Source organism: Penicillium vulpinum, assembly GCF_028829585.1.
Source record: "Penicillium vulpinum strain IBT 29486 chromosome Unknown utg000001l_segment0_segment0, whole genome shotgun sequence".
In the NCBI taxonomy this organism is placed as follows: domain Eukaryota; kingdom Fungi; phylum Ascomycota; class Eurotiomycetes; order Eurotiales; family Aspergillaceae; genus Penicillium; species Penicillium vulpinum.
This window is the reverse complement of record NW_026643241.1, coordinates 7,022,023-7,049,106: the sequence shown is the minus strand read 5'-3', so window position 1 is coordinate 7,049,106 and position 27,084 is coordinate 7,022,023. Positions and strand designations below refer to the sequence as shown.

Below are 27,084 nucleotides of genomic sequence, written 5' to 3'. Positions count from 1 at the left end.
AGCTTAACATCTTCCTTCTCTTTTAATACATCCATTAACAATAAAATTCAAAACAACACATTGACCGCATAAAATAAAGTAAACAGTCGACGCTTTAGTAAAGCAAATCATGCACGTGACTTTCCTCCAATCCAAACATTGAACCCCGTCGCAACATAACAGAGGCAACCATCTAATACAACCGAAGCAGCAACGGAAAAAACACCAATAGCGAGCTGCACCTCACAATGCCCGATGTCCCTTGATCAAAATGCTCTCAACCGTACCCCTCAATGTGGGACGTAGGCGCGTCTGTGGCTCCGTCTTCTCCCCTGCGTCTCTTGAAGCCCACCCGCCCTCGGATTTCCAACGCGAGCAGACGCCAGTCATATCGTTCCAAGAATCAACCGACTCTTCATCAACCTTCAAAGCAGACTCACAATCAACCTCATTCGCGACGATTGGGGGATCGACAGATGCTGCGTCCCCAGAGGAAGACACATTAAACCAAGCGCGGCAGGCAGCCAGAGAATTTCTGTCTGTGCCCAATCTGGGCTTTGAGTTGCTTTACAATTTCCGGAATACTGATGGAAGTCAGATGTTGAAAGAATGGAACCGGCTCAGCCCTCCGTCGAAGGAGACGGCCGAGGCTCTAGAGTATCTTATGCGAACTTCTCCGTGGACCTTGTTTGAATGGTACGGGAACGATATTCGGAGGCATTTTCTGGTCAATTTCCGAACTGGGCTATCTAAGGTATGGATGTTGTGTTTGAAATTGGTTGATCTCTCCGTGCTAACCATCTTATAGCTGTTAAAATCCCTGGCAGAAGGTCTACTCCGGACAATCGTGGACTGCCTACAGCTTGCGCGTCGAATTTATCTCGCTCCCGTCGTGCACTACATGCTTCCGTTGATAGCTCCTTCCCACCAAGGAGGGTTCTTGGCTCAACTACAGCGTGCTTTTCATACGGTGGTTCAATACAGTCTACCATGGAAGAATATCTCACCGCTTCTCGCCAGAGAGCTTACACAAGATGCTGTGATTATTCTAGGCATTGATACCCTGGACGAAGATTTCGATATGGACAGAATGAGTCTCGATGGAACGGAGATGGAGCGGGCATACTCCGTCTCGTACAAAGACTGGAGGCAAGAATCACCCGAAGCCCAGGCACATATGATGGTCGAGGGAGAAGATGGCCGTGTGACGATTGCACGAGATCAACTATTGGCATTTCTCAACGGCTTGCAGCTTGTCGGGCTTGGCGGTGACCAGGCCCAGAAGGTGTTCGCCAACGTGATGAACATCATGATGGGAGACTTCATTCGTGCCGCGTACACTGGTGAATGGGAGTCGCCTTCAACCGCACCACAGCACCTGGAACAATGGATTGAAAATGTCTATGCACGGCTCGTTGTACAGGTTCTGGCCATCATCGATTCTGACCTCGCTGGAACCCAATCCGAGGCGATAGAAGTGAGCTTTCGCGACGTGGAGAAGTGGCGAGTGATGGGTATTGCTCGGCTGGGCAAGCTTCGAGTCAGCGAGCTCTTCGATGTAGTTGTTGATTGGCCTGCAAGCAGTGGAGCGGTGGAGGATCTGCGACGTTTCACAAACAACTCGTCTGGAGCACGATTGTATGTGACGCATTTCTTTTCTATTAACTTGCTCCAGCGATTATTGCATCCCGGCGCTTCTACAGTCGAGATCTTGCAGGTTTACATCTCGATCATTCGAGCATTCCATATCTTGGACCCCAAGGGTGTTCTGCTGGATCGCATAGCTCGACCGATCCGGCGATACTTGAGAGACCGCGATGACACCGTCAAGGTGATTGTTAGTGGTCTATTGGCGGACCCTGCAACAGCCGACGGACCGACGGCTACCGGCGATAACTTAGCAGAGCTAGCGGCAGAGCTGACCAAAGTCCACCATCACTCCATGCAAAACAACAGGAGCGAACTAGACTATGACGATTTATACTGGATGCCCGATCCAGTCGATGCCGCTCCAGACTATAAAAAATCAAGGAGTGTAGATGTCATTGACAGTCTAGTTAGCTTGTTCGACTCGAAGGAAACATTCGTGAAGGAAATGCAGACTCTTCTCGCAGACCGCCTCATCCAGAAACGCCAGAACTACGACCAAGAGATTACAGTACTAGAGCTGCTGAAGGTCCGATTCGGTGATTCAGCACTGCAGGCATGCGAGGTGATGCTGAAAGATATCTCTGACTCCCGACGTCTCGACCTCACCGTGCGGAATGATCAGATATTGTCCGGACATCGAAAACAAGCAGGCGTCGGAAAACTCCACGCCAAGATTCTGTCACGCTTCTTCTGGCCAGAGTTCCAAGAACAGGAATTCAAGGTTCCCGATGAAATCATCAAACTGCAAAAGCGCTACGCGACCTGCTTTGAAAAGCGCAAGGACTCGCGCAAGCTCATGTGGCGCAACGCCCTAGGCCAAGTCACTGTCGAGCTTGAGTTAGAGAACCACACTTTCAAAGACGAAGTGACAACCTGGCAAGCAACCGTAATCTATGCCTTCCAATCTGAATCGAGCGAACCCGCTACAAGAACCATCCCAGAACTCGCCGAAGAGCTCGAGATGACGCCTCCGCTTATACGTAGCGCCTGTCTCTTCTGGGTCAGCAAACGCATCCTCACCGAAGTACATCGCGATACGTTCCGTGTGTTAGAAGTCCTCCCCACAGAAGATGATGAACACCATGCGCACGGAGCCGGTGACTTCAGCGACGCATCGGACAGCGAGGCGGGCGACACGGCCAACGCAGCCGCGGCGGCTGAAGCGGCGGCCGCAGCAGCAGCAAAGGAATCTGCTGAGGCGGCTGCGATGGAGAAAATGAATGTGCATTGGCAGTTCATTGTGGGCATGCTCACAAACCAAGGACCAATGGCTCTGAATCGTATTGTCATGATGCTGAAGATAGCTGTTCCTGGCGGGTTCCCATTCAGCAACGAGGAGCTGCGCGAGTTTTTGAGTGGTATGGTTTCGAAGGGCAAGTTAGAGATTGTTAACGGGGGTAATTACAAGATCTTGCATTAGCACTAGGCGTCTGTTGGGCGGAGCTTGTTTCTTCTTTTGGCGTTGCTGGGACAGATGTACAAAATACCCTTTAAAGAATATGATTTATGAATGAAAGAGTGGTTGATTTGGTATATTTAACAACGTAGGGTCTTTCCAAGACTGTCGTTCCCTTCTTCTTCATCACCCCATAAACCAACTTCACTTGCATCTTCAGACACAACTTCCATCTTTCAATTAACTTGACTCTCTTTCCCCCACAGTCCTTTGCAAGTACATGGGTTGATCTCACTTAAGACTCAAAAAAAAAAGGATGGAGAACAGGCACAATGGGAAACAGAAAACAGGCAACATACGATGAAGAACAGACAATAGGAAGAACCATGAGAGAGATCAGATCATGAGTCACGGAGAGCTATCTCCGTGGAAAGAACAAAAAATTGGCTCATGGAGCACGGTGTTCAGCTCCTGACCGGTCAATGGAGAACCCAAGAAAGTACAGTCTGTATCCACAGAGGTCGTGGGGGTACTAAGTCCCAGAGGGACTTTTCCGGGCCACAACATGCTTCGTGCCATTAGACCAGGACCCAAGGCCCCAATCTAATTTCAGCCTAACCTGGACCGCGTCAAAGATCCCAGTGTCCTCAGGGTACCTTCACTGGACAACAGGAACCACGATGTGCAATGTGAGACCTGGAGCATTGAGGAGAGAAGAAAGAAGAGGAGAGAGAATGTGAGAGGAGACGAGTATTTATATTTTGCCAGCGGCTGAAGACAATAGGGGTAGGTGACGATTCATCACAGGGAAGTCACCCAAAAAGGAAGGCGCACATACTTGCGCGTACAGGGGCTTCCGTTCTTTTCCTGAAACCTTTTCATCAATAATTCCTTCTCACTTTGTATCCTGCCATAGAATCGAACTATGAATGAAAATAAACACAAAATCAATCGTGGATGAGAGACTAAGCTCCGGAAGTAAAGTCAAACTTGAGGGATTCCGGCGATATAATTCCGGCAACCTGCTTGACCGCACGTGTGCGCTGGTACCGAGACGAGCTCTGGAGATTCCTCTCCAAGATCTTGGATTTATATACAAGTTTTGATGGCACGTACTCAGCTGAATACCCAGACAAGGACATCGCAGGACAAAATACCCCAAAGAATCCAGATACCCAAGAAAAAGGGTTGCACTGTCCTCTATACGAAACGAGCTATGCGGGTACATGGGCAGGCCGATCACACCGACAGGCCTGCTAGACTTTGACTAAACTCTTCTCATGTCTTGCCTTTGTTTTATTATTCGGCTTTTTGCACTTTCTGAATCCAAAGAAAAATCCGAGAATTATCCCAAGTATAGCGTCTCTAATATCATCTTGAACCCAAAGAATCAAAGTACAACTGCGTAACTAGATGGCCGGCTATTTATATAAGAGTGATAGGATAGGAGGTATCACACAAAAACAAAGAAAATGCAATAATAGAAGAACGATAGACGCGTCAAATTAGACATATCAACTATAAATGAGGAGATTTGGTCAAGAGCCAACACCGATACAATGCTATACCCCCTGTCTTCTAAAATCACTAGGAGTACTATTAAATGCTATTCAAGGTACTGTTATATGGCGATGATATGGAAGAAGTCCACTATTTTCTCATCTATACAGCAACCCTACCATATGTCTACCCAATCTCAAACAACCCAGAGAAGAGTGAAGAAAAAAAATGGTATCATTCAAATATATATACTCCCCAGCCCGCAAGCAACCCAGTCAATCCAAAACTCACTCCGCATCTAAAAGCGCAACAGGAACCTGGTCATCAACCTGGATTCCACCCCTCTTTTTCTCATTACTATCCCAGAACGGCAACTTCCAGCCACCCTCATTCTCAGGCGTCGCCAGCCAAAGACGCATAAGGTGGCGGCGTGGGGCAGGGGGGGCATGATCTGTGTATGCTGTGCGGGCATGCAAGACGTGCGCGTTAGACAGGAACTGAATATCGCCGATATCAAGGATCATGTGCAGCGATAAACGCATACATGTTTCTTCTAGCACGCGCAAGGCTTCTTGTTGTGCATCTGACAGCGCGGGGATGATGCCTGCATCGCTGAAGCGACTGAGGGAGCGGACGTAGTATGGGTCCCATCTGGTGAAACTGTTAGATACTTGAATGGAGGATTATGAGGGTGGGGTTTATGATGGTTGGATATGGAACTTACTTTGTGTAGACACGGCCGTTCTCACCGCGCTCGAGGTAAATCACGCTGGTGCGGATGTATTCTTCCTGTCCCTTGCTTGTCTCACCCTTGCGATCGAAGTACCAGATTGGTTCAGTGAGGGTTTTGAGGACGTCTGGGCGTTCTGTGGCGAGGGCGTTATAGACATGGTGGGAGGAGACGATGTCTGATTCGCCGCCTTCGAGGGCCTTGGCGATGCAGAGCAGGCCGACGATATCCGAGTCGTCGGCGTGGAAGAATTGGCTGGGTGGGGGAAGTCAGTTGATTGTTCGTTTTATGTGCTTGCGCATTCACTGCAGACTGTCAAACTCACCGAGCATTAGTGCGGTAGATGCGCACTTTGTCAATTTGGGTCGAGTCCTCACCCAGATCCTTGACGTGGCCGAGGACGTGCCCACGGCTGTTCTGGCTGACGAAGTAGCCGAGATATGTGCCGAGACCCATGTATGCTACGGCGGACTTGTGGTTGCCCCATTTCTCGACAGGGAAGCCCTTGAAGAGGATGAAGCCCTTGCCGTCGATGAGGTCTGCTCGTAGGGCACGCAGGTAGGCGGATAGATTGGGGAGTTGGAAGTTGGTCTATTGGAGCTATGGTTAGTTTCGGTTTCGTGTTTTTCAATATATGCGTGTATCATTCTCACCTTTGAGATTCCGGTCAGCGGGGTTTTAGATGCGAGGAAAGCATCCGATGCTGAGCTCAGCTCATCGATCTGGTCCTGGGTGAAGACGTGCGTCCATTTTTCCGGGTTCTGACGGTAATCCTCGGCCTTCCAGACTGTTGGACCAGTGATTTGTTTAGGGAATTTCTCGAAGGGGATGATATGGTCATATAGTGGGGGATGTTGGCCAGTGGTTTTCAGTCCATCTGGAAACAGATCCCATGAGATGGGCCCTGTGAGATCATGAGGAGCAGTTGGGAGAGAAGAAGTAGCAGCGGGAGCCATGGTTATTAAGGAAATATGATGTATAGATCAGTAAATGTAGGGCTACCAGTTTGTATTTATATTGTTCTATGTACTCCGTACCAGGTACATAAATGAGCAATGTAGTGGACTATATGGCGTGACAAGATGCAATATTTTTTTCACAATATTCTATATGGAATCAAGGCTAGTAAGGAAGTGAAACTGATTGGGAGCTGAAGAGTCAAGATGGCGCAATTTGCGGGGTAGAATGTTGTGATGCCCAGTGGGGGATTACGTACGAAGTATTTGGTTTGAAGATATTGCCCCAGTACACATAGAAAGAATAGTATGTATATATATAAACGTGAATACTCTTGGTTATCAAGTAGTAATGTTGAATCAACATAAGGGAGTACCCGAGGATCCTAGATCTAGCTGTGTACAACATAAGTACCTTAATATATATTGTGCACATTATAATCAGCCAGTCACAGTCTCGGCCGATAAACTAAGGTTATCCTCTAGCACAACATATTCTAACTACAACTGATCATCATGCATGAACCGGCTGGGTTGTTTAGATCCAAAAGAAGAAGTGCTTCAGGCAGATCTAATCTATCGACTCAAAAATATATATAATCTATCGGGCGAGAGATATAAGTTGGTCTTAGGGCTTGGGGAGCACATGGTAGAGAACACCTTGATTCTTAACCACCCGAGTCTCTTTGCAATTGACAATTCAGCTTATACCCATGGATATATATATCTCAAATTTTTTGTCTTATATAGATAACTAATATTCCGAAAATATTGTTGCTCTCGCGCTTCTTGATCTTATTGTACCTATTAATGGTCTGTGGATGCACTATTTCAACATTTGTTTTCCCTTTCTCCTTTTAACTGTGTATTTTGTATAAATAGTTCATACCTTTCTTATTACTTTTGATGTCGTTCCTGATTCCTTCAGATCTTCTACAGACAAGGATTCGATTTCCTCTTTGGGATGCCCCACCAGGTTACTCAAATCCTTATCAGGCGTTAGGATGCGAACGCCTTTTGTCGGAGTGTTCCGCCTTTTTTTTTTTTTTGATATTCGTAAACTCACATATCATATTTTATCATTTGGCACATTACATTCGTTAAAATAGAATCCCGAGTTTCATGCCCATGGCCCAACACAAGATCCACGTGGCTGTGCTAGACGCCGACATTCCCTGTCTCTCAGTATACAAAGCGCGGGGTCTATACAGCTCGCAATTCCGCGTGCTCCTGCAAGCAGCCGCGCGGCGCCTGAATAAAAATCCAGAAACCCTCCAAAAAGGATCTCTTGCCGTCCATGTAACGGCGTTCGATGCCGTTGGCGGGTCCCTACCTCCTCTGGAAACACTACGAACAAACCCGCAGTCTCCAGACGAGCCTCACGCCAATGGACCGCTGAGTCCAATAGATGCAATCCTAATCACGGGCTCAGCATCCTCAGCCTACGATGATGACCCTTGGATCCACGCAATGCAATCCTACATCCAAACAGTGCACACCCACTACCCAAACATCAAGCTTTTCGGCTCCTGTTTCGGACACCAGATAATTGCCCAAGCCCTTCTCCGCACTACGAAAAACACAAACCACTCACCATCATCAACATTCCACGTCGCGCATTCCCTCGCCGGGTACGAAATGGGTATCCAGCCCATCACCCTCGAGCCCTCATTCACCGCACGCTTCCCGCCTCTTGCACGTGCCACAGCTCAGAACCCATTTCGCATACAGCTGATCCACGGTGATGCAGTCGTGCCGACCCCCGAGGCTGAAGCTGCTGCGGACCAGGCGGGGATCTCACTGCCGGCACCGTGGTCTAGTATCGGAAGTAGTGCGCAGTGCGCTATCCAAGGTCTCTATAACCCTGGCCGGGTCCTGACATACCAGGGTCACTTTGAATTTGACACTTTTGTGAATGGGGAGCTTGCACAGGAGTTTGGGCGTCGTGCGGGTTGGTCGGCAACTCTTGTGGCAGAGTATCTGGAGCTGATTTATCGCTCGCGCATTCCTGGGTTGGATGATGATGATGATGCCAAGGCTGCAGCTGAGGCGGTTTTGTTATTCTTTGCTGGAGAGGATGGGAATGATGGGGATTTAGTGGGGTGTGGTGGTATTAGTACTGGTATGATTACACCTCCACTAGATTGATGGGGGTTTTTTTACGGTCGGGGTGTGAGATATGACGAAGCTTGGATATGTATGTGGGATTTAGCAGTATTAGCGGGAAAGCTACGCTTTCTATCAGTTATTGGGCACTTTGTGTGATCCAAGCCAGGTTCTGCCTTTTGGCTGCTGAGCGAGTTTTCAGGTTGAATCCCTTGAAGGTAAACCCCGCGGTAAGGGTTTCGGATGCTATGGGATACGAACCGGGCGCACGAGTCATTATAGTTCGTGGTCAGCTCTCAGCCACCCCTTAGTGGCGACATACTGGGTTACCGTGATGATGTTGGACCCTGCATGATACGCAGGTATGCTGGTTTGCAGGGATTGTGGTTTAAACAAGGATGGAAATAGGATTACGTACGGAGTACAATGGCCATAGTGCTGCATTAGATCCGAGAGATCGGATACCTGGGAAGTAATTTGGATTATGTGATCGTAGGCATGAAATTTAATGTTCTAAGCGATGCAGATAAGATAGCTGAAAGCCTCGCAAGCTCTCCACCTTTTTGTAAGTGGATCGTGACATGCTTGACTCTCGGGTGTACGGATAAAGATTTGATAACAGCTTTTATATTATTTTATGCTAGTTATATATAAAAAGGAGTACTATAAACTGCTATTTGTATCAGATTATTAATTATACAGTGTTACCTACTGAAACCCTCGAACTCGAAATCTCAGACTTTTCCGGTGATCCCCTGCACGACCACCCAGAATTGGGATGGCGTGTGAGTTGCACCAATGAGGATGAAGGTAATTGGTGACTGTGTGGGGATTGGGGGCCAATCAGGCTGCTTTTAGATGCTCTTCATCGGCAGTTGGTTATACAGGGTATTGGAGGTATTGAGGTATTAAAGTTGATAAACGGAGGAGGTCGGAGCTGGGATAGGTACTCACGCAATATATATGAGAGATAAAAAATATTGATATAGTTAAAGATTACTATATACTTGGAAGTACCCATGGACTATTAGTATGTTGTACTTAGGTAGGGCATAGGAAGTCACGCGCTTACACTATGAGGAAGAGCTCTGTCCTCTGCATTATTTCGAAGGGTTATTTTATGTTTCTTACTTTTGTACTCCGTACATATGTAGCATATATACAATTCAAAATTACATGTATAAAATTAGAACATTCAACATTTGAAAAAAGAAATACAACCGTGGAAATATCAATACCATAAGATTACAATACGTGGCGCTAGGTTCGCCACCCGGAGCTTCCCTCCCTTCTGGAATGAGAGAGCTCAGGGAGCTGGGGAGAGCTTCGGAGGGGCCGCTGATAACGTCTATCGTGACCGTTTTTTTTTTTTTTTGTTACCTTTTCTATTTTCCCGATACTGTGAATTACATCGTTTTAGATGTTAACTATACAGATATATTATATGTATGTGCATGTATATTATTAAAACTCCGAGTAGAAGCATCTATAGACATCAGATAAATGTAAAAAAAGCACAGATGAAAATGGCTAAAGCTCGGTGTTCCACCGGGGTTTCCGAAAAGCCGTGCTATTGGGTTGTATTTAAATACCAGTCTATACCGTACGGTCCCAATCCTTTTTTTTCCGTTCATTTTAATTTTCATTAAATTTTTGAATGGTGTGGAACATTCCAAGAATGGGGGATTTTTTTTACAAGGGAAGCTCAAAGCTGCACGCCCCTCTTTTTGGGTTATCGATACTCGATAGCCACGATAGCCACGTATGCGAGCTCATGAGTAACAATATAAAAGAGAAAATAAGCTGTTCCTGACTAGAGCTATTAGGACTATTTAGAAATTAAAGAAAACATAAGAATTGAAATAAAAGAAGAATGGAGTTTTGTAAAAAAAAAAAAAAAAAAAAAGAAATAAGAAATAAGGCAAACTGCGTAATTACCCGTAATACCCCAGTGACTTTCACCCACAACTACAGGAGGGCGATGTACTCTGAATGTATGAGCCGCCCTTTTCCTTTTCCTCTTTTTTTCCCTTTTTCCCAATTCCTCCTTCTTCTCTTCTGCCCCATAGCATGTTGAACTGCATTTCGGTCTATTGTTCACATAAACCCTGTCTGTGCTTGTGCTTGACTTCTTTATTAGACCCCTCCTTTTTTTATTTCAACTCCCGAGATCTCGGATGAACATATGCACCATGCCTCCTCGAAGCTCACTGACCAGCTCTTTCTCGGTAACTGATGCCAATAATGAGGTGGTCTGTCCCTTGAAGAACAACGATAATTCCAATTGTCGAAAAAGATGCCTGGGTGTGAGTATTTGTCTGAGCCCCACCTATCACCTTAGACAGCTTGCGAAAGCTATATAACCCTCTCGTGCAACTCTATATGAGTCAACCTCAAACTAATCCGGTTGGTGCTCCAGGAAAAACGGTATCGCTCCATGCAGGAGCACATTCGACGTGCGCATCCGAACCACTACATCCCGAAGCTCCCGGCTACCGAGGAGAGCTTCCTCTTAATGGTGAACACCCCGCTCGAGCAACGGGTGCAGCTGTCGCCCCCCGAACCTGCTCAACCTCGGCGACCTCAAGGTCAGTTTCTTGCTTTACTTTGCCTGGGCTTTCTCGCTACACAAGTATACTGACGGCTACCTACAGATGTGGCGCCGGAAAGAGACGTCTATGTCGCTGACGGATCCCCGGCTACCCCTCGAGCTTTAGATGAACCCCACCCAGCTGCAGCTACTGCGGCGGTTGCCCTGGCACAACTGCACCACCATCGGCTGACTTCAGACTGGGACACAGACATGGTTTGTCGCTCTAGGCTGTTGTGGGCTTTGAGCCTTGAATCTCTCCACAGTGGCACTGACCCGCATTTCCCCAGGATACCCATTCGGACACTGACTTGAGTCATCCTCGCATGCGTGGAGCTATTGAACTTCCCCCACTCCGCGACCATTTCAAGCAGGAATCTCTTCCACCGTTTACGCCTCGTCCTCGCGAGCTTCTTCCATCCATTCTCACTCACTCCCCGCCCGGTCGCTCATCCACATTACCGCCAATCCAGCGGAGAGACAAATTTTGCCGCCCGCGCAAATCCTCCATTACTCAATCTGCCCGGAAACCTAAGCAGGATCGTCCTAAATCAAAGGAATTTGGGCGGCGACCAAGCCTCACTGACCGCAAAGCCCTTTCAGCAGAGCCGCAAACTGCGGCCTGGGCGCAAGGCAAGCGCTGGGAGGATTTGATTGAAGCTGCGACGTCAGCAACCGAAGTAGACGATGAGCACTATTCAGAGGTGAGTTTAAATGCAATTCTGCACCCTTCTTTTTTTTTTTCTTCTTTTTTTTCCTTCGGTGCTCACCCGCCAAATCCAGGCTGGCCAGTCTCCAACGATTGCCCCACTACTTTCCAATGTGACGTCTGCTCCCTCTGCAGTGAAAAATCGCTCGTCACTACCACCCGCTTTCCAATCTGCAGGGTTGCCTCCAATTTCTTCACATCGGCCCTTCCCACCGCATTCATATGCTGCCTCGCCCTTGCACAAATCATTGACCCCACCACCATACGAGAACCACCGCAGCCGTGACAGCGACTTGGAACCATTCCCATCTATTGAATCATCGCTTGATTCCATGTCTTCAGCATCCGGCAGAAATTTTGCATCATCGGTCTCGGGAATCGCGCCGTCTATAAATTCCGATTCTAGCCCAGTTATGAATCTTATTCCGTCCATCTCTCAGCGCCAACAACACCGATTCTCCAATCCTACTCCGGCGTCTTTCCGCAACAAAGAGGTCCAGGTGTTTTGTGCTAATTGCAAACGACCCTCGGCACTGAATGAGTGCTATGCCTGTACGGAGTGCATCTGTGGAGTCTGCCGCGAATGTGTGGGCATGTTTATATCAAGCCCCCCCGCTTCATTCCGAACTCCTGGGAATGGGCTATTAAATAATACATCACAAGGACCAACAAGTTACCCTGGTCCTCGCGGGTGTCCACGATGTCGAACGGTGGGAGGCAAATGGAAAGCATTCCAAATCGACATCAAGTGAACGACTTCAAGAAGAGAGCCTACATTTTGGCCTTACGCATTTTACGACTGATGTTTGATACACGTTCATTCTTACATTGTTATTTATTCTTCATCATTCAATCGGCTTTTTGGGTTTGTTGTTTGTTGTTTGTTTTGTTTTACTAGGATCTGGCAGGATCCATCATCCAGACGATGTTGCAGGAGTTGCTTTCTTCCAGACCAGGTTTTTTTTTCGGTACAGGTTTCCGACAAAAAAAAGCCCAAAGAAGCTGGTCTTCCCCATTCAAAGGTCTACATTTTCTTTCTTTCCGCATTCTGGGGCTCGTGTGGACATATCTTTTGGTCATGAGGTACATGCTTTTGATGCTCTTTCAAGTCTTACATGTGATGCGAACTTGTGTGCAATGATTTCATTCTGCGCTGTTTATAGAAGAGAGCTGCGGCTGTGGGAGGGACTGACTCTTGTTCTCCCACACCATCCAATTCTTTATTTATATACCAATATCTACTCATCCCAGATGACACTGCTGAGACCTTCTGCGAGCCCGATTGTCCCAGGCTGGCCAACCTGTAGAACATCAACCTCTTCACCCAACTCCCCCGTGTTAGGATCCCGACGCACAATCGCAACCGTCGCAGAAGCTTGATTCCCAATGGCAACCAAATCCCCAGCCCGATTAATCACGAAAGTCCGCGGCACCTTTCCAAGCGCAGAAGTCGAGTCTCGCAACTCAACCGACCCATCCACTGGTGACCGATCAAGCAGAACCATTGAATCACTCGGCTGGAATCCTTGATCACTCCGAATAGAAACATAAATATCATCCCCAACCCTACTAATCCCAGCCGGCGTTGCACCCTTAGGCATAACACCCCCGGGGTACGGCACCATTGTCTGAATCTTCTCAAAAGACAGACATCCAGACCTCGGGTATGCAACATCAAACACCATTATCGTACCCCCGATCTCATTAGCGAGATATAGCTTCGTCTCACCAATAGCCGCCGTCTTCTTCGGCCCAGCGTCGGCCGACTGGCCGGTGCCATCTGTCCAGAATACGCCGTGTCGTGGCCCGCTTCCGTAGGTGATGTTCACGCTCGGACACTCTGACAGCTTGCCGCCGTCCTCAATCGCGTATACGCGCAGCAGGTCCGCGCCTAGGTCCGGGCTGACGATGAACGAGCCGGTCGGATCGAGGATGACTTGATGGGGGTGCGGCGAGTCCTGCTGATCGACTTTGCCTGGCCTGGTCAAGTTGAAATGGAAGGCTTGCAGGGTTGGCTGGTTTTGTTTGATTGGTAGAGCGAAGGTTGAGATGGCCGAGCCTCCGCTGTTGGATTGTTAGTACGGTCTTACATCCATATCCACAATAAACATAATAGATGCAGGGTAAGACCAGGACCAAGACCCTGGGAATGTAGGTAAGAAGAACAGAAAAAAAAAAAACATACTAATGCGCCATCGCAAGGAACTTCTTCCCACCCGCTTCATAGACAACACTATTCACGCCGCCACCGACAGCCTGCGCGACAGGGCCTTCGCGCAGCGTGCCGTCCGACTTGACACGCAGGGCTGTCAGTGAGCCGTGCGTGGAGGGATCGGCACTGCCGCTCTCGTCGGTGCAGTAGACAGTGCGGGTTTTCGGGTCTAGGGTCAGCCAGCTTGGCATGCCGCCGCATGTCTTGAGGGTTTGCGATATGGAGAGGTCATTGTTCTTCAAGGTTAGGGAGTAGACATCGCCACTGTAATGGGTTGCCCAGAGGTGGGCTGCGGGTTTGGAGGCAACGGCAGCTGAGGTTGTTCCTAAGACGGAGAGGATGGGAAGGAGGGTTTGGAGATGCATATTGAGGAATTGATAGGTTTTTCTACCTATGAATTGGTGTGGGATGGATGGTTGTATATAGGTAGTTATAGAGGAGTTAGTAACAGATGGGGGAAAGGATAGAATAGGTAAGACGCGATCAACGCGTGGGATCGGCAGTCAGCGCTACCCGTGCATGTTTTGGAATGAATCGAGGGGTAGATAGGGGACAAAGGGTGACATTGTCTACGGGTGTTCAGGTTGTATTGCTTTAGTCTGTTTCAATTGTGCATATATCTCATGCAATTATTGTAAGACCATATGGGCCGGAAAATTAGGGTTAAGGGGATAATTACGGGACTGGGGTAGTATCCATTCTGTATCCATTCTGTCTTTAAGCCACATCGTCATATTTTCTCACGGTTACATAGACAGGTGCATACATTTGAATACAACGTACTATTTCTTACTTTCTTAGCTCCGTTACACCCCATGTTGTGTGGGGGTTTTCTTCACTGAAACACCATGATGAAACAGGGATCGGAGGATCAACGGAGGATCAACGGAGATTCATTCGGCATTTGAGGATTGGTTCGTCTGGACATGCTACTAGCGGAATATGTTGCAGAGAAGGCTTGCAACTAAAAGAAACAGTCTTGGCGCACCTTCGGTGGTTTTCAGGCTGGCTATGATGGGATAAGCTTGAGGCTAAGGGGACAAAAAAGACAGGAACGTTTCCTCTGCGCACTTCCAAGGTTAATTCTTTGTTCTAGAAGGCGCAATAACTACATATGTGCATAGAAGTGTGCAAGATATATCTAAAAATCATTTGTTTTCATTTTCCTACATACGACGGGTAGGTGCGACCATGTCATGAGATACAGGACAAAATAGGAAAGTATGCAATTTTTTATTTTGAAAAGGTGCATGTGCTGAGGGTATAAACCCCCCCTCGCCTCCGACTTTTACTTCCCATCTTCTTCCTCTCCTGATGGCCCGGGTGGCACGTCTGGTGCCTACCTAACCACAGAGATATCAACATCACCATTTATTGAGATACATGGAGGTCCGCACCCAGACCAAATATTCATACACCTTGAATGCGTTTCTCTAAACAAGAGTCAAACCAGTGTAGCAAGCATCATTGCGCACAAGCTCAGTCTTAACTCCATCTTCCAACGACACTGAGTACAAGCTGCCACCTAGGTCAGCCACATACACAATGTCGTTCGCCTTGTCCAATTTCAACCCAATTGGCTCGTGGAAGTGACGCGCTAGAATAACCTTTTCCATATCCATATCTTCACCACCAACATACGCACGGTTCAGCGTGCAGCCGAAAGGGTGCTCCCCACGATCCGTCCAGTACAGGGTCTGACTCTCGCTATCTAACTCAATATCAATAGGCTCAGGCAGCTTGTTCCACATACACCGTATATCAGTCCTATTCTCAGCAGTTTCGCCAGGAGGAATATCCAAGCCAGCGCAAAAGATTTGGCCATGGCCAGCCTTGCAAGGCCCCTTCTGTGTCCAATATAAGAGACTGCGCTCAGAATCCACAGCAACACCTACACACCAAAGTGTCATCTGTTCCAACAGACTCGAGCCAGGCTCCGTACGGCGCTGCACCAGGATAGCGTGGTTATTACCATCATAATCACAGCGGTGCACGCTTGTGCCCTCACGATTACAAAAGTAAACCTCTCTCCGCGACTCGATAACCGCGAGTTGCTTGGGCGTTTGCACCTGTCCAACGGGGACAATACATCTCATCTCGCCGCCGTCAAAATCAGCCGACCAGACCGAGCCATCACAGGCGGCCGTGCTGCGGCCCATATTCGTCCAGAAGACGCGCTGTGCCGACAATGACACGTCGATCCCGTCGGGCAAGTTTTGGCCGACCACGACGGGGGTGAGCTTTTGAGTTGCGAGGTTGAGGCGTAGGATTTTGCCGTTCGAGTGCACCTGTGAGACGTCCTTGGTGTTTCCACCGAGGCCAACGTCCAGCAGGTAGATGTCTTTTGCGGCGCTGTGCGGGTTGGCTGGAGTCGCTTCTGCCGAAGAGGATTTCGCAAGCGGAGGGTAGAGGCCGCCATTTTCGCTCTTCTTGCCAAGGCGTCCTTGTTCGATATATTCCTTGCGTAGCCAGTCGACGGTCGGGGCTGAGGGGAGACCTCGCTCCTGGATGTAGTTGTCCTCAATGAAGGCGACGTTGTCAAGGCCGACTTGGTCCATCAATTGGCAGGGGAGAGGCCCGTTCTTGAACATGTGCTCCCATAGGAGGTCGATTTCGCTGGGGTCGCTGACGCATTCGGAGAGGATGTGTATGATTTCGCGCTTGATTGCTGCCCACATGCGATTGAAGACGAATCTATATGACTTTGGGTCAGTCTAATGTGTTATATGTGGCTATATTTTTGGAAGAAGAATAAATACCCGGTCGATTCGCGGCGAGCTGTTACTGGTAATAGGCCACACTCACCCAAGACAGTCTCCAAGTAAGGGAAGATATCGGGATCGGTCTTGCCACACGTCATCAGCTCGACCATTCGGATAGAAGGAGGCATAGCGAAGTGGATATTGAAAACTTTGTGCTGACGCTTGGGGGAGACCTTAACAAGCATCAAGCGTGACTTCATAGAGGAACTGTTCGAGCCGATGTAACAATCCGCCGGGGCGTATTTATCCAAGTCAGCCATAACATCAATCTTCAACTGCAGCACCTCAGGCACAGCCTCAACAATCAACCAAGCATTGGAAATAGCAGGCTCGAGATCATCAAAAGTCTTACAGATACCGTAAGGTGCAGAAGTAGATGACTCGAGGTCAACCTGAGAAATGGAAGTGTGAACATTGGGATCATCCACATTTCCTTGGCTATCTTCTTCGCGTGCCTTATGAATGCGCGGCATCAACGAGAACTCGGCTTTGTGGTGATCGATGTACTCTGCCGCCTCGCGGAGGGCCACCGGCGAGGAATCCCGGAGATGGACATGGTAGCCAGCAGCGATGAAGACACAGCCGATCCGGCGGCCCATGACGCCGCTGCCGATGACTGCGACCGGGCGGTCGATTCTGGGCTTGACGCCCATATTGGAGGTAGGTACATAGGTAGGAGTGTAATGGAGGTGGCAATGTAGATGTGTGTTGGTGTATAAACGGTATGTAGATATGACGTGAAGGGCGGGAAAAGCGTAGATTTTACCTAGCATATGATCGAGCGACGGTTGAGTGTAGTATACCTTGTATTTATATTTATTTTCTTCTAGGATCAGATTTTACGGTGATTTCCATCTTTCTATGCACTTGGGTCGTAGTATACCATTTCAAGGCCATTAGATATGTTAGGGCTTCGCTACCGGTATGAGTTCCCAAGAAAGAAAGTCTCGCCCGTATCACGGCGTAGGCTTGTACTGCTGTGAAGGCCAATAAATTGGCTCTATGGTTACATATATTTGGGATAGTAGCTGTATTAGAGGGAGGGAATTGGGGTGGTGGCTGGGATTCACGATGATGTTGAGCATTTGAATCCACTGAATATTGACTATTAATGACTCAAAATTGGTCAACCACTTTGAATAGTTATTCTAGAAGCGCAGAGGAAGAATAGACGACGGCGTCATTGTTGAGATATCAACCTGAGGCATCAAACCTGATGTACTTCGCGATCTTCACGTTGGATGCATATGCAAATGCCTGCTGAGATGCAGAGTCCCGCATCATTATGCACGATAGATTACAGCGCTACCAGTTGCAAACTGGCCTGGATATGCAGGCCACCATCGAATACGTACACAACCTCTACTCCGTATTGGCTGCTATGATCTAGTCCCCTAATGAACTCTTTGTGCCTTCTATGCAGATTGTCATGCATTGTTCCCTCTACCCTCTAGTTCCAATAGACCGGAGATCTTGCATTTTTTTCGTCTTTTGATATATTATTCTCCACAATAATTCGTCGATGCCTCATACCAGGCCATACAAGATACCTCGACACCTAAAAACACCAAGGTATACAAAAGAAGTGAGAGTCAGAGACTACCAAGAAGATAAATGTAAAGAAAACATTTTGAATATTGGATATTTTGTGTCATATTGACGAAGGCTCTCTCAAAAGGAAAGCTCTAAACTAGGAATCGCGATAGTTCCATGTGCAACCAGCACGCCAGTTCCGGAAATCGTGATGCTAAACGAATCTTCCTTATTTGGCTCAATGCTCAAAATATCGCCTCCCAGTCTGTATACCCTGCACAACTTCAACTGGATATACTCCGTTCTCCGCATAGGTCAGAACATTGTTCGCCCACAAGTAAGCAGCCAAAGGCCCAGCAGCCGAACCAGTGGCTGGGTCTTCCATTGAAATTCCAGGACTGAAAAACCGGGCCACAAATCTTGGAGTGTTTGATTCCGACTCATCCTGTATAGAGGCAAAAACATATACCCCACTGTTATAGCTTTCAGTACTAGCAAGTTCCTTTGAAATCCCTTCCTTATCGGCAAAGCTGACAGTTCCCAAGACATGAAGGCTTTGAACCGGAATCATGGAGTGACGAGCAGGCGACGTGGTAATCACCATTGCCCGGTCGAGTGTGACATCCGAGTGTCTTAGCCCAATATCGCAGGCCCTGATCCTAAGAGATGTAGCAAGGGAATGATGGTCCGTATGTTGATTCAAAAACTGTGGTTGACCGTGGCGCATTGAGACAACAAAATTTCCTAGCTCTGAACGCGATACCCCAACAGGTAAAATATCATTGCCTAGTTGTTGAAAGTAGGGTCTGATCTGATTTCCTATTTTGGTTTATGTCTCCCCAAAGCCCTGAATCTGCAATCCACCACCAGGCACCGAGCGAGTTGTGACCAGCTCCAATAACCTCTACTCCATTAGGAAGGAATGACCTCAGGCGCCAGATAGCTTTTGGGTCTGTTGGGGGACAAATGAACGTTGTTTCCGATAGATTGAATTGTCTTGCTAGTAGTTCCATCTGAGCCGAGGTGAGAGTGGTGGATGTAGTGTCTATCACCGCGAGGGGGTTGCCTTGGTAGGCAATAGATGAGAAGACGTCGATTATATAGTAGCAAAGCTTAGACATTGTAGGAGTTTTGCAGAGGAAATAGTAGATTGTAGTATATTATATTTAGGATGAACTAAATGTGTTGGAGTGTAAGTAAGTGTGAAACCATCAAATACTTCAGCTAATAATGTTCATTTAATATAACTCACCAAATTGAGCCTCCAAAATCTACCTCGTGTTTCCCCCCGTATTCGCCACATTCTTCTGTCTTGGATCACATCGTATAGGTATGTTCTCAACCATCATTAGTCTCCCGCAAAACCTTCAAGGCCCTAGGACACGGCAAAATTATAACGCAGACACTATGATTGCGACAAAATGGCGACGCGGGGATTAGAATTCAAGATGTATGCATTCAGCAAAAGCCTGAGGATGGATAATATTTTCGTGCTATTTTTGAAGTAGAATGTATTTCTTCGTTGCTAGGAGGGAATATTTGCAATTTCAAGTAAGAAAGAGAAGGCCAACAGTGCAAAAGAAAAAAGGAAGAAAAAAGGACAAGATCTATACACTTTAAAGAGGAACGACCAGGCGTCTGCCCGACACTTTGCCCTGGCGCATTTGATCCAAGGCTGCATTGATTCCACCCAAACCCCCTGGAATCGTGGAAACTGTGGGAAGGGATAGTAAATTCTTTTCCAAAGCGATCCCCAGCCAGAGCATCAGACATCTCCCAATTTCAGGCACCTCGTGGAAGATCTTCATAGGCACAGAGTGGTAAACAACGCCTGGCACCTCTGCTTTGGGTAGCGCCGCCAAAGCAACCAGATGGGCTCTCTTTTCCGTGCTTGTTTCTAGGCATTGGGCGAGTTGTGCTGCAGTTTCCTTGCCTACGGTATCGATTCCGAATCGGAGGCTTCCCTGGGTGATGCCACGGATGGTTACGACAGCCCTAGTGGGATCGTGGCAGTCAACGAGAACACAGCCAGATTTGGCCAGTCTTGCTCCGTGTCTCGCCACATCCACCACCAATATGACCTTTAAGCCTGCGAGGCTAGCAATTTGGGACAAGAACAGCGCACTGGTGGACGACCCACCCCAGATGGCGACCCAATCTCCCTCGCAAGGTCTCTCGTGTTCGTTGATAGACTCCAGACACTCGGATCGAACATCGGCAGGGAAAGAGTCGGGCGGTAATGACCGCATAATATCGCACAGATCGTTGCCTGTCAGGGCCGGGAACCGGACGCTCAGGCATACTCCCAGCGCTAAGGCGGCTGCCACATAGGCAACCCCCAGGGCGGCACCGTGTGTGACAGGGACATGGGACGGCAATTTGCAAACAGTGTGTTCTTGGGCGACAGCATACTCTTGGTATGCTGCTTTTCGTTGATCGCGGTAGTCTGTGGAGGCACAAAGGACCTGGATGGCTTGTGAGCGGGTGTATACATTATAGAAAAACCCGTTTCCTGCTTACCATGTCGCCTTCTGCATATGCAGACCCATGGGATGCTTTGACAACCACACCAGCAAAATCCCGACCAGCAATGTAGGGGAGACAGGGGATACCGAAGCCATAGTCACTACATAGTAGGGATGTCAGTTTTGGTTACAGAGAAACAGTATATAGGCACATACACTGATTTCCAGTCAATTGGATTAAGCCCGATCGCATGGATTTTGATCATGAGCTCATCGGGGTGCGATACCAAGGGAACTGGATGGGCCGGGGTTAGGGTATATGGCTGGCGTAACCCTTGTAATACCAGTGCAATCTGTGATGTCGGTACCGAATATTCCACAACTCTGCTAGAGATGGAACATGATGTGTTGTCTTTAGTTTCGCTTCTTGATGGGAGAGGAGCCCATGAGCAGGCAATAGAGCATGGGCTAGCAGGCGCAAGTCCCTGGGTGAGCTGGGAATGGGGATAGGGCGAGGTAGAGGTCATCATTGTGCCGGATGATCGATGTATATATGTCTGTGTGTGTGTGTAGTTCACTACGAGCAAACTAGATGTGGAAAAGAACCTAGTTATGAAAGTAAGACAAGGGGAGCTTGGGTAATTAAATGCTCAAATCAAGAGACATGTCCTGTTCTAAATACTAAATAGAGCTTATTCTACATGCTAACTAGGGTTGACTATGGAGCTGCAATCTACATATTGTTGGCCTGAGGTTTTCGGGGATGCCAAGTCCGAAATCTCGCTGCGAACCTGAAGGGTGCGGAGATGCGGGGAATGAAAAGAACGCCAGTGATAAGGGGAGACCAAGGCCCTCTTTCGCTCCGGTAATGGCCTATCACAGATCAACATTTTACCTCTAGTGCTGGGCTTATCTCGAGCAAGTGAAAACGTAAGCAAATATAGTGCCCAGGTGGATTGCAGGGATAGATAGGCCAACTCGTTTTCGCTCTAGAGAAATCCTCCCGAGTTCGCCTTTCTCGCTCGCGATAAACACAACGCAACATCCCATTTCTGAATTGATGGAATTAACCGATATCGATTCGTGGGGTGGCGTTCTCAAATGGGCCAATCCCCAGTTCCTACCGGCTGATCCTACCATTGCTGGAAGACCTAGAAGTCAACTGCCGGCTGCCCGTAAGTCCGTTGAGAAGACTAGGTCAGGGCGACGCGGAGGTAGAGTGTATACGGTGCGTTCCGTTCCTTCAAACTCCACTCCTATCCCCACCCCACAAACCAATTCCCTCTTCACGATCATCTTGCCTAATGCTGTGGTAGGGATGTCTCACCTGCCGCCAACGAAAGATCAAGGTCTGCAACTTCAAATTTCTCTCGGAGCCTTTTTCTCTGACCCTAGCTGTAGTGTGATGGACGACGGCCGACCTGTGCCAACTGCGAACGCTCTCGGCGGCATGCCTGCCATGGATTTATTGCCGCACCGGCAGCTACCACTGCGATAGCACAGCTATTTGATCACACGGCTAATGCTACTTTGATGCTTGACACTCAGAGAAGCGAGCCCGACCTTGCTCCAAGTCGAGGTACTTCCATAGCATCAAGCCCGTTTGAAAGTGTGGAGATCAGTGGAAACCTCAATCCACCCATACTCTCCTCACCAGGGGGTACTGAAATGTCGTCACCTGAAGCAGTGGGTGATTCTGGTCAAGTATTCCGGGGCCAGCTGCCTCACAGCCAGACTCCCTCGACTACTTCTGGCTGGCCGTCGAATCAGGACGGGCCCGGTGACCACGAAGACGTGCTCTTGATCAGGCACTATCGCGAGGTGGTCGGCCACATCATGATGCCAGCTATAGATCCACCACGGAATCCATGGCTTCAGATATATTTGCCTTTGGCTCTCACAAAATCACCAGATCGAACTACTCTCGCCTTACGGCACGCCATCCTTGCCGTCTCAGCTTTACACCGGGCCCAACTCGGTGGTTCCAAGCGACAGAGTCTGCTAGTCAGGGCTAAGGTCTATGCGCTCGACGCCGCACAGTTGGCAAGTGATTGTTTGAGTGACAGTGATGCAAACTACTCAGAGACCCAGAAACATGCCTTGTTGGCCTGCACATTGTCACTAATCTCGAGCAACGTGTTCGCATCTGATAGCAACAGCCATCAAAGGCACCTCAAACTTGCACACAGCGTATTTACTATGACCGGCTCTAGTTGTTTCTGGAGATCGAGCCTTCGCTCCAGCGTGCTTTATCAAATATACCGGTTTTACGAGCTCGTGGCAACGACCACTCAAGGGCCCTTGGCGAGTGGACCCGAATATAATGAGTGCAGGACAACCAAGTCCGCATCTCCAGATGAGGATGCTGATAATTTCTCAAGTTTCTCCGGATCCTCGATGGGGTTCCAAGATACCGAAGGAATAGTCATGCCAGCCCACTATGTTCTAGATACCTGCTTCGGTATCAGCTTGCGGACAATCTCATTGCTCTATCGAACCGTTCGTGCCGACCGACAGATTGCTAAATGGGATCCGCACGTCAGCATTGACGAACGCCTGGTTGAAGAATTTGAAAACGTTAGAGCAGAGCTTTACAGTATCACACTTGACCCTGAGGCGTTGTCAAGGAGCGCACTAAATGATAAAATAAACTTCTACATACCTGATCCTGAACTGGAACTGCTCTGGTCATTCGGGGAAGATGCGGCTATCCCTACAGCCGTTAGGGACGAGCTTCTCGAAAGCCACCAATGGGCCTTCCATTATGCCGTCATTCTGTTCTTCGGTCGTTGCTTTGACTCGCCACAATTTAGGCGCTCTGAGACGGATCCAGACAAGGGCAGACCGAGATGGGCCAATTTGGAAACTCCATTTCAAGATTACCAGAAATTCGTCGCTTTGACCTTCGATTCCCTTGAGACTATTCAATGTCTCACCCGGGGCCGATCAATCAGGCCTTCAATTATACTATGGCCTGCCCTTGTTGCTGCTTGTGAGGCCGTGGATGTAGAATTGCGACATAGATGCCTCCAATGGTTTCAGAATGCTTCTGCAAAGGGAATCAGCAACTTATCTCGGGCAAGATCTCTGGTCCTGGAGGTATGGAAACGAACGGACCGTCATCTTGACGCAGACGGAAGAATCCCTCCCTCCAGCCGTGGGCTAGGGTTTGTTGACTGGCGCGATGTAATGGGCAAGCTACAAGCTCCAATCATGCTGACATAGTCATGGAGTCGGTCTCTCCTTTTTTTTGTAGATTTAATTACCCTGTTTAGGCGATGAAGTTATGAATTTAGCGAGTGATCAACCTTTAACATAAGTGCTGTTTCTAAATAGCATGAGGTCAGATAAGCCAACTAGTATGATAGGCAAATTGAGCACACTATTTCTTAACAAATTAAGAGACAAATATGGGTTATAAAGCTCATTCAGCACTCATGGATCAAAGGGCCAGCGAGCTACGTAATAGAATTACTCGCTCCTGAGGTTAAGAAGCCCCGAGAATCAGAATACAGACCAATTTCCCAATGTCCCAATGCCGTCCGATGCCCTCCAAAAATCTTTACATTTTTCTCTTCTCGCCTACATCATCTATCAAAGACCCGCTTCAATTTCAGGCGAGCGAATATATGCCGAGCCCGCGCCGATTTCTCGCTGGACTCTCACATATAAGTCTCCCCCCTCGCTCAGGGCCTGGGCTAGAAAAGTTTCCAGCACCTCGCCTTTGCAACTTAATAGATTTGTAATCTGCGTGAAAATGGAAACACCATCAAAGTTCCTCGATGCAGTGCACTACCGTCGAAGTATCTACCAACTTAACAACACATCCCCGATATCCGACGCCCGAATCGTGGAGATTGTCAACACCATTATTCAAGATGTGCCCTCTTCTTTCAACTCGCAGTCCACGCGACTACTCGTCCTTCTTCATAGCGAGCATTTTCAGTTTTGGAATATTGTCCTAGAATGCTTGAAGGAAATCGTCCCCGATGGCGCATTCCCAAAGACAGAGAAGCGTATCTCGGGATTCCAAAACAGCTATGGCACGGTCCGTTCACATTTCCTACTTGTTCTCATACTCCCATTCGTTCTCATACTCCCATTCTCTCCTTTTCTTCCCGTCACCAACAGGGCCAACCCATATCTGACAAATATCACAAGTAAAAGATCTTATTCTACGAGGATACAGAGACCGTCAAAGATCTCCAAGCAAAGTACGAGCTCTACGCGGATCGATTCCCACAGTGGGCCGAACACGCCAGCGGCATGCACCAGTATGCCCTGTGGACAGCGCTAGAGGCAGAAGGTCTTGGTGCCAATATCCAACATTATAATCCGCTGGTCGACCAGCAGGCTGAAAAGACTTGGAACATCCCGCAGAACTGGCAGCTCAAGGCGCAGTTGGTCTTCGGTGGGTGTGAGGGCGCGGCGCGTGAGTCATTGCCTCCCAAGACGCAACAACCTATTGAAGCGCGACTCTTTGTCCACGGCTTGAGGTCGGATGGTATAGATTCTGTCGAATCAAGGAGCTAGGCGGACTCTTTATTACTATGAAGCTTTTTATAATTCTTATTTGTTAGTTTACATTCGGATTCATCCAGTTCTCTCTATGTTCCTTGCTCTACTGAGTAGATGAATCGTAACTCCATGTTGACGAGTTGTTGTAGCGATCTGGAAGGAGAGTTGACGAAGTTGACGAGTTGTCGATTCTTGTTCGACATTACCAATTATTTTCTCCGGTCTCCTTCCTCCTATACTTGGAATCCTAAGTTAAATGCACTCTTTCGCTTGAAAGAACTGGCTGGTGATTGTTATCTTCAAAAATCGTACCCGTTAGAGCTTAGTTCGGGTTCGGCGCGAGAAAGTCGACTAGCGGCTTATACAAAACGGGGATTCCTTACTCCTCAGTAGATTTTTGCGTAAATTTATTCGGTGTCCGGATATATAAATATATCAACATCGGACCAGCTTGAAGTCGAGCAATAACATCAAGATCCTCAATTCCAGGCAGAAAATTATGGCGCCCGTGTATAAAGTTGCAGTGATTCAAATGCATTCGGAGGTAGATGATCATGCCTAGTACCCTTAATCTCGAAGCTATCGCTAAACATTCTTATTTATAGATTCTCCGAGTACAAGCCAACTTCGACAAGGCCGTCGGTCTCATTCGGGCTGCAGCCAACCAGGGTGCTCAACTAGCCGTCCTCCCCGAATATCATTTAACGGGATGGGCGCCCGAGGATCCAACCTTTAAGCCTGCCTGCGGCTCCTGGAATACCTACCTAGATCAATACTGCGAGCTAGCAAAAGAATGCAACATCAATATCGTTCCTGGCACGCTAGTTGAACTTCACGACGCGGGCAGTGAATCCGAGAGGCTGCTGAATGCTGCATACTTTATCACGGACAAAGGGAAAATAGTGGGAAAATATGCCAAGAAGAATCTCTGGGGTCCAGTTGAACGGGCTCACCTCACGGGCAGTGCGCGCGAGCCTCACCAGGTATTCGACACGCCGTTAGGCAAGGTTGGACTTCTGATCTGCTGGGATCTGGCGTTTCCAGAAGCCTTCCGCGAGTTGATCGCGCAGGGGGCGAAGCTGATTATTATCCCGTCATTCTGGCTACTTAACGAGACTAGTGAGGAAGGCAGAGTCATAAATCCGCTCGCGGAGAAACTGTTCATCGACTCGCTCCTGACTGGCCGGTGCTTCGAGAATACATGTGGTGAGTTCTTCCAGAGTCCTCAGTCCTCCTATTTTATATCTAATTCATTTTTGCTCAGGGATTATTTATGCCAATGCCGGGGGTCCTCCTGCTCGGTCATTTATCGGTCTTTCACAGGTCTGTGTTCCGTTTGCTGGCCCGTTGGCACGGCTTGACTGTGCAGAGGGTATGTTGGTCGTTGATCTGGATATGGGAATTATCGAAGAAGGGGAGAGCTCATACAAGATTCGGGCAGATCTTGCGCGGGAAGATTGGCATTATGACTATCGGCATACGCTTGCTAAGTGATACTTTATAAATACACATAAGATACTATGAAGTATGCAGGCATACAATTCCACTCGGACTTCCTTGACTACCGTAGACTACATGAATACTAAGTAATGAATGATTGATGAAGTAAAGCGAAGTGACACAGAAAGAGAGAAGGGAGAATATAGTCGGCTTTACGCGAGACCTATCTTGCCCCGGTTGCACTGATCCTACATCGTATTTGAGTGACAATTTGAGCTACCTCTAGGGCTGCATTATCTTCCTGTGCTTCGAAGCCGTGCAACCTGTATACTTGGTGACTTAATACCCTAGGTAGGGATAATCCACTCTGCAGATAAGCAGCCTATCATCTCTCGTTCGGCGACAACCTTGGGATTTACTATTTCGAGTTCGGGCGATGATTGGCTGAACATCGACATTCTCGCGCCGAAGAAAGGACCCACTTGTCTCTTTTGGGATTCAATCTCTCCCGATCTCTATAGGAGCGAGAACAAGGCTC

At 48.2% G+C, this 27,084-nt stretch overlaps 12 protein-coding genes across 12 annotated transcripts; 7 read left to right on the top strand and 5 right to left on the bottom strand.

The window, feature by feature from the left end:
* Nucleotides 1-250: 250 nt before the first annotated feature.
* N7479_002516 (anaphase promoting complex subunit 2) lies at nt 251-3,049 on the top strand (the record flags this gene model as incomplete). The annotated part of the gene is made up of 2 exons (XM_057250213.1): nt 251-733; nt 788-3,049. The coding sequence occupies 2 exons, from the start codon at nt 251-253 to the stop codon at nt 3,047-3,049; spliced, it is 2,745 nt and encodes a 914-aa protein (XP_057114645.1).
* Nucleotides 3,050-4,812: 1,763 nt separating this feature from the next.
* N7479_002515 (TauD/TfdA family dioxygenase) lies at nt 4,813-6,211 on the bottom strand (the record flags this gene model as incomplete). The annotated part of the gene is made up of 4 exons (XM_057250212.1): nt 4,813-5,176; nt 5,250-5,510; nt 5,581-5,846; nt 5,909-6,211. The coding sequence occupies 4 exons, from the start codon at nt 6,209-6,211 to the stop codon at nt 4,813-4,815; spliced, it is 1,194 nt and encodes a 397-aa protein (XP_057114644.1).
* A 1,128-nt stretch (nt 6,212-7,339) lies between these two features.
* Nucleotides 7,340-8,359, top strand: N7479_002514 (type 1 glutamine amidotransferase; the record flags this gene model as incomplete). Its single annotated transcript, XM_057250211.1, has 1 exon — nt 7,340-8,359. The coding sequence occupies one exon, from the start codon at nt 7,340-7,342 to the stop codon at nt 8,357-8,359; it is 1,020 nt and encodes a 339-aa protein (XP_057114643.1).
* Nucleotides 8,360-10,504: 2,145 nt separating this feature from the next.
* Nucleotides 10,505-12,368, top strand: rfeD (uncharacterized protein; the record flags this gene model as incomplete). The annotated part of the gene is made up of 5 exons (XM_057250210.1): nt 10,505-10,623; nt 10,737-10,905; nt 10,972-11,123; nt 11,198-11,611; nt 11,691-12,368. The coding sequence occupies exons 1-5, from the start codon at nt 10,510-10,512 to the stop codon at nt 12,366-12,368; spliced, it is 1,527 nt and encodes a 508-aa protein (XP_057114642.1). The 5' UTR covers nt 10,505-10,509.
* Nucleotides 12,369-12,854: 486 nt separating this feature from the next.
* N7479_002512 (lactonase family protein) lies at nt 12,855-14,193 on the bottom strand (the record flags this gene model as incomplete). The annotated part of the gene is made up of 2 exons (XM_057250209.1): nt 12,855-13,680; nt 13,802-14,193. The coding sequence occupies 2 exons, from the start codon at nt 14,191-14,193 to the stop codon at nt 12,855-12,857; spliced, it is 1,218 nt and encodes a 405-aa protein (XP_057114641.1).
* A 1,068-nt stretch (nt 14,194-15,261) lies between these two features.
* Nucleotides 15,262-17,243, bottom strand: N7479_002511 (Dehydrogenase multihelical; the record flags this gene model as incomplete). The annotated part of the gene is made up of 2 exons (XM_057250208.1): nt 15,262-16,522; nt 16,588-17,243. The coding sequence occupies 2 exons, from the start codon at nt 17,241-17,243 to the stop codon at nt 15,262-15,264; spliced, it is 1,917 nt and encodes a 638-aa protein (XP_057114640.1).
* A 1,018-nt stretch (nt 17,244-18,261) lies between these two features.
* On the bottom strand, nt 18,262-18,850 carry N7479_002510 (Phenazine biosynthesis PhzF protein; the record flags this gene model as incomplete). The annotated part of the gene is given in 2 exon segments (XM_057250207.1): nt 18,262-18,411; nt 18,422-18,850. 2 exon segments carry the CDS (start codon nt 18,848-18,850, stop codon nt 18,262-18,264), a joined length of 579 nt encoding a protein of 192 aa, XP_057114639.1.
* Nucleotides 18,851-19,739: 889 nt separating this feature from the next.
* N7479_002509 (zinc-binding alcohol dehydrogenase family protein) lies at nt 19,740-21,118 on the bottom strand (the record flags this gene model as incomplete). The annotated part of the gene is made up of 3 exons (XM_057250206.1): nt 19,740-20,588; nt 20,644-20,749; nt 20,805-21,118. 3 exons carry the CDS (start codon nt 21,116-21,118, stop codon nt 19,740-19,742), a joined length of 1,269 nt encoding a protein of 422 aa, XP_057114638.1.
* A 530-nt stretch (nt 21,119-21,648) lies between these two features.
* Nucleotides 21,649-22,086, top strand: N7479_002508 (uncharacterized protein; the record flags this gene model as incomplete). The annotated part of the gene is made up of 1 exon (XM_057250205.1): nt 21,649-22,086. One exon carries the CDS (start codon nt 21,649-21,651, stop codon nt 22,084-22,086), a length of 438 nt encoding a protein of 145 aa, XP_057114637.1.
* Nucleotides 22,087-22,256: 170 nt separating this feature from the next.
* On the top strand, nt 22,257-23,813 carry N7479_002507 (fungal specific transcription factor domain-containing protein; the record flags this gene model as incomplete). The annotated part of the gene is made up of 1 exon (XM_057250204.1): nt 22,257-23,813. The coding sequence occupies one exon, from the start codon at nt 22,257-22,259 to the stop codon at nt 23,811-23,813; it is 1,557 nt and encodes a 518-aa protein (XP_057114636.1).
* A 515-nt stretch (nt 23,814-24,328) lies between these two features.
* Nucleotides 24,329-25,091, top strand: N7479_002506 (nitroreductase family protein; the record flags this gene model as incomplete). Its single annotated transcript, XM_057250203.1, has 2 exons — nt 24,329-24,636; nt 24,756-25,091. Coding segments are annotated over exons 1-2 (627 nt in total), but the record flags the coding sequence as incomplete, so codon positions are not given.
* Nucleotides 25,092-25,605: 514 nt separating this feature from the next.
* N7479_002505 (carbon-nitrogen hydrolase family protein) lies at nt 25,606-26,600 on the top strand (the record flags this gene model as incomplete). Its single annotated transcript, XM_057250202.1, has 3 exons — nt 25,606-25,650; nt 25,712-26,312; nt 26,371-26,600. The coding sequence occupies 3 exons, from the start codon at nt 25,606-25,608 to the stop codon at nt 26,598-26,600; spliced, it is 876 nt and encodes a 291-aa protein (XP_057114634.1).
* Nucleotides 26,601-27,084: the final 484 nt, after the last annotated feature.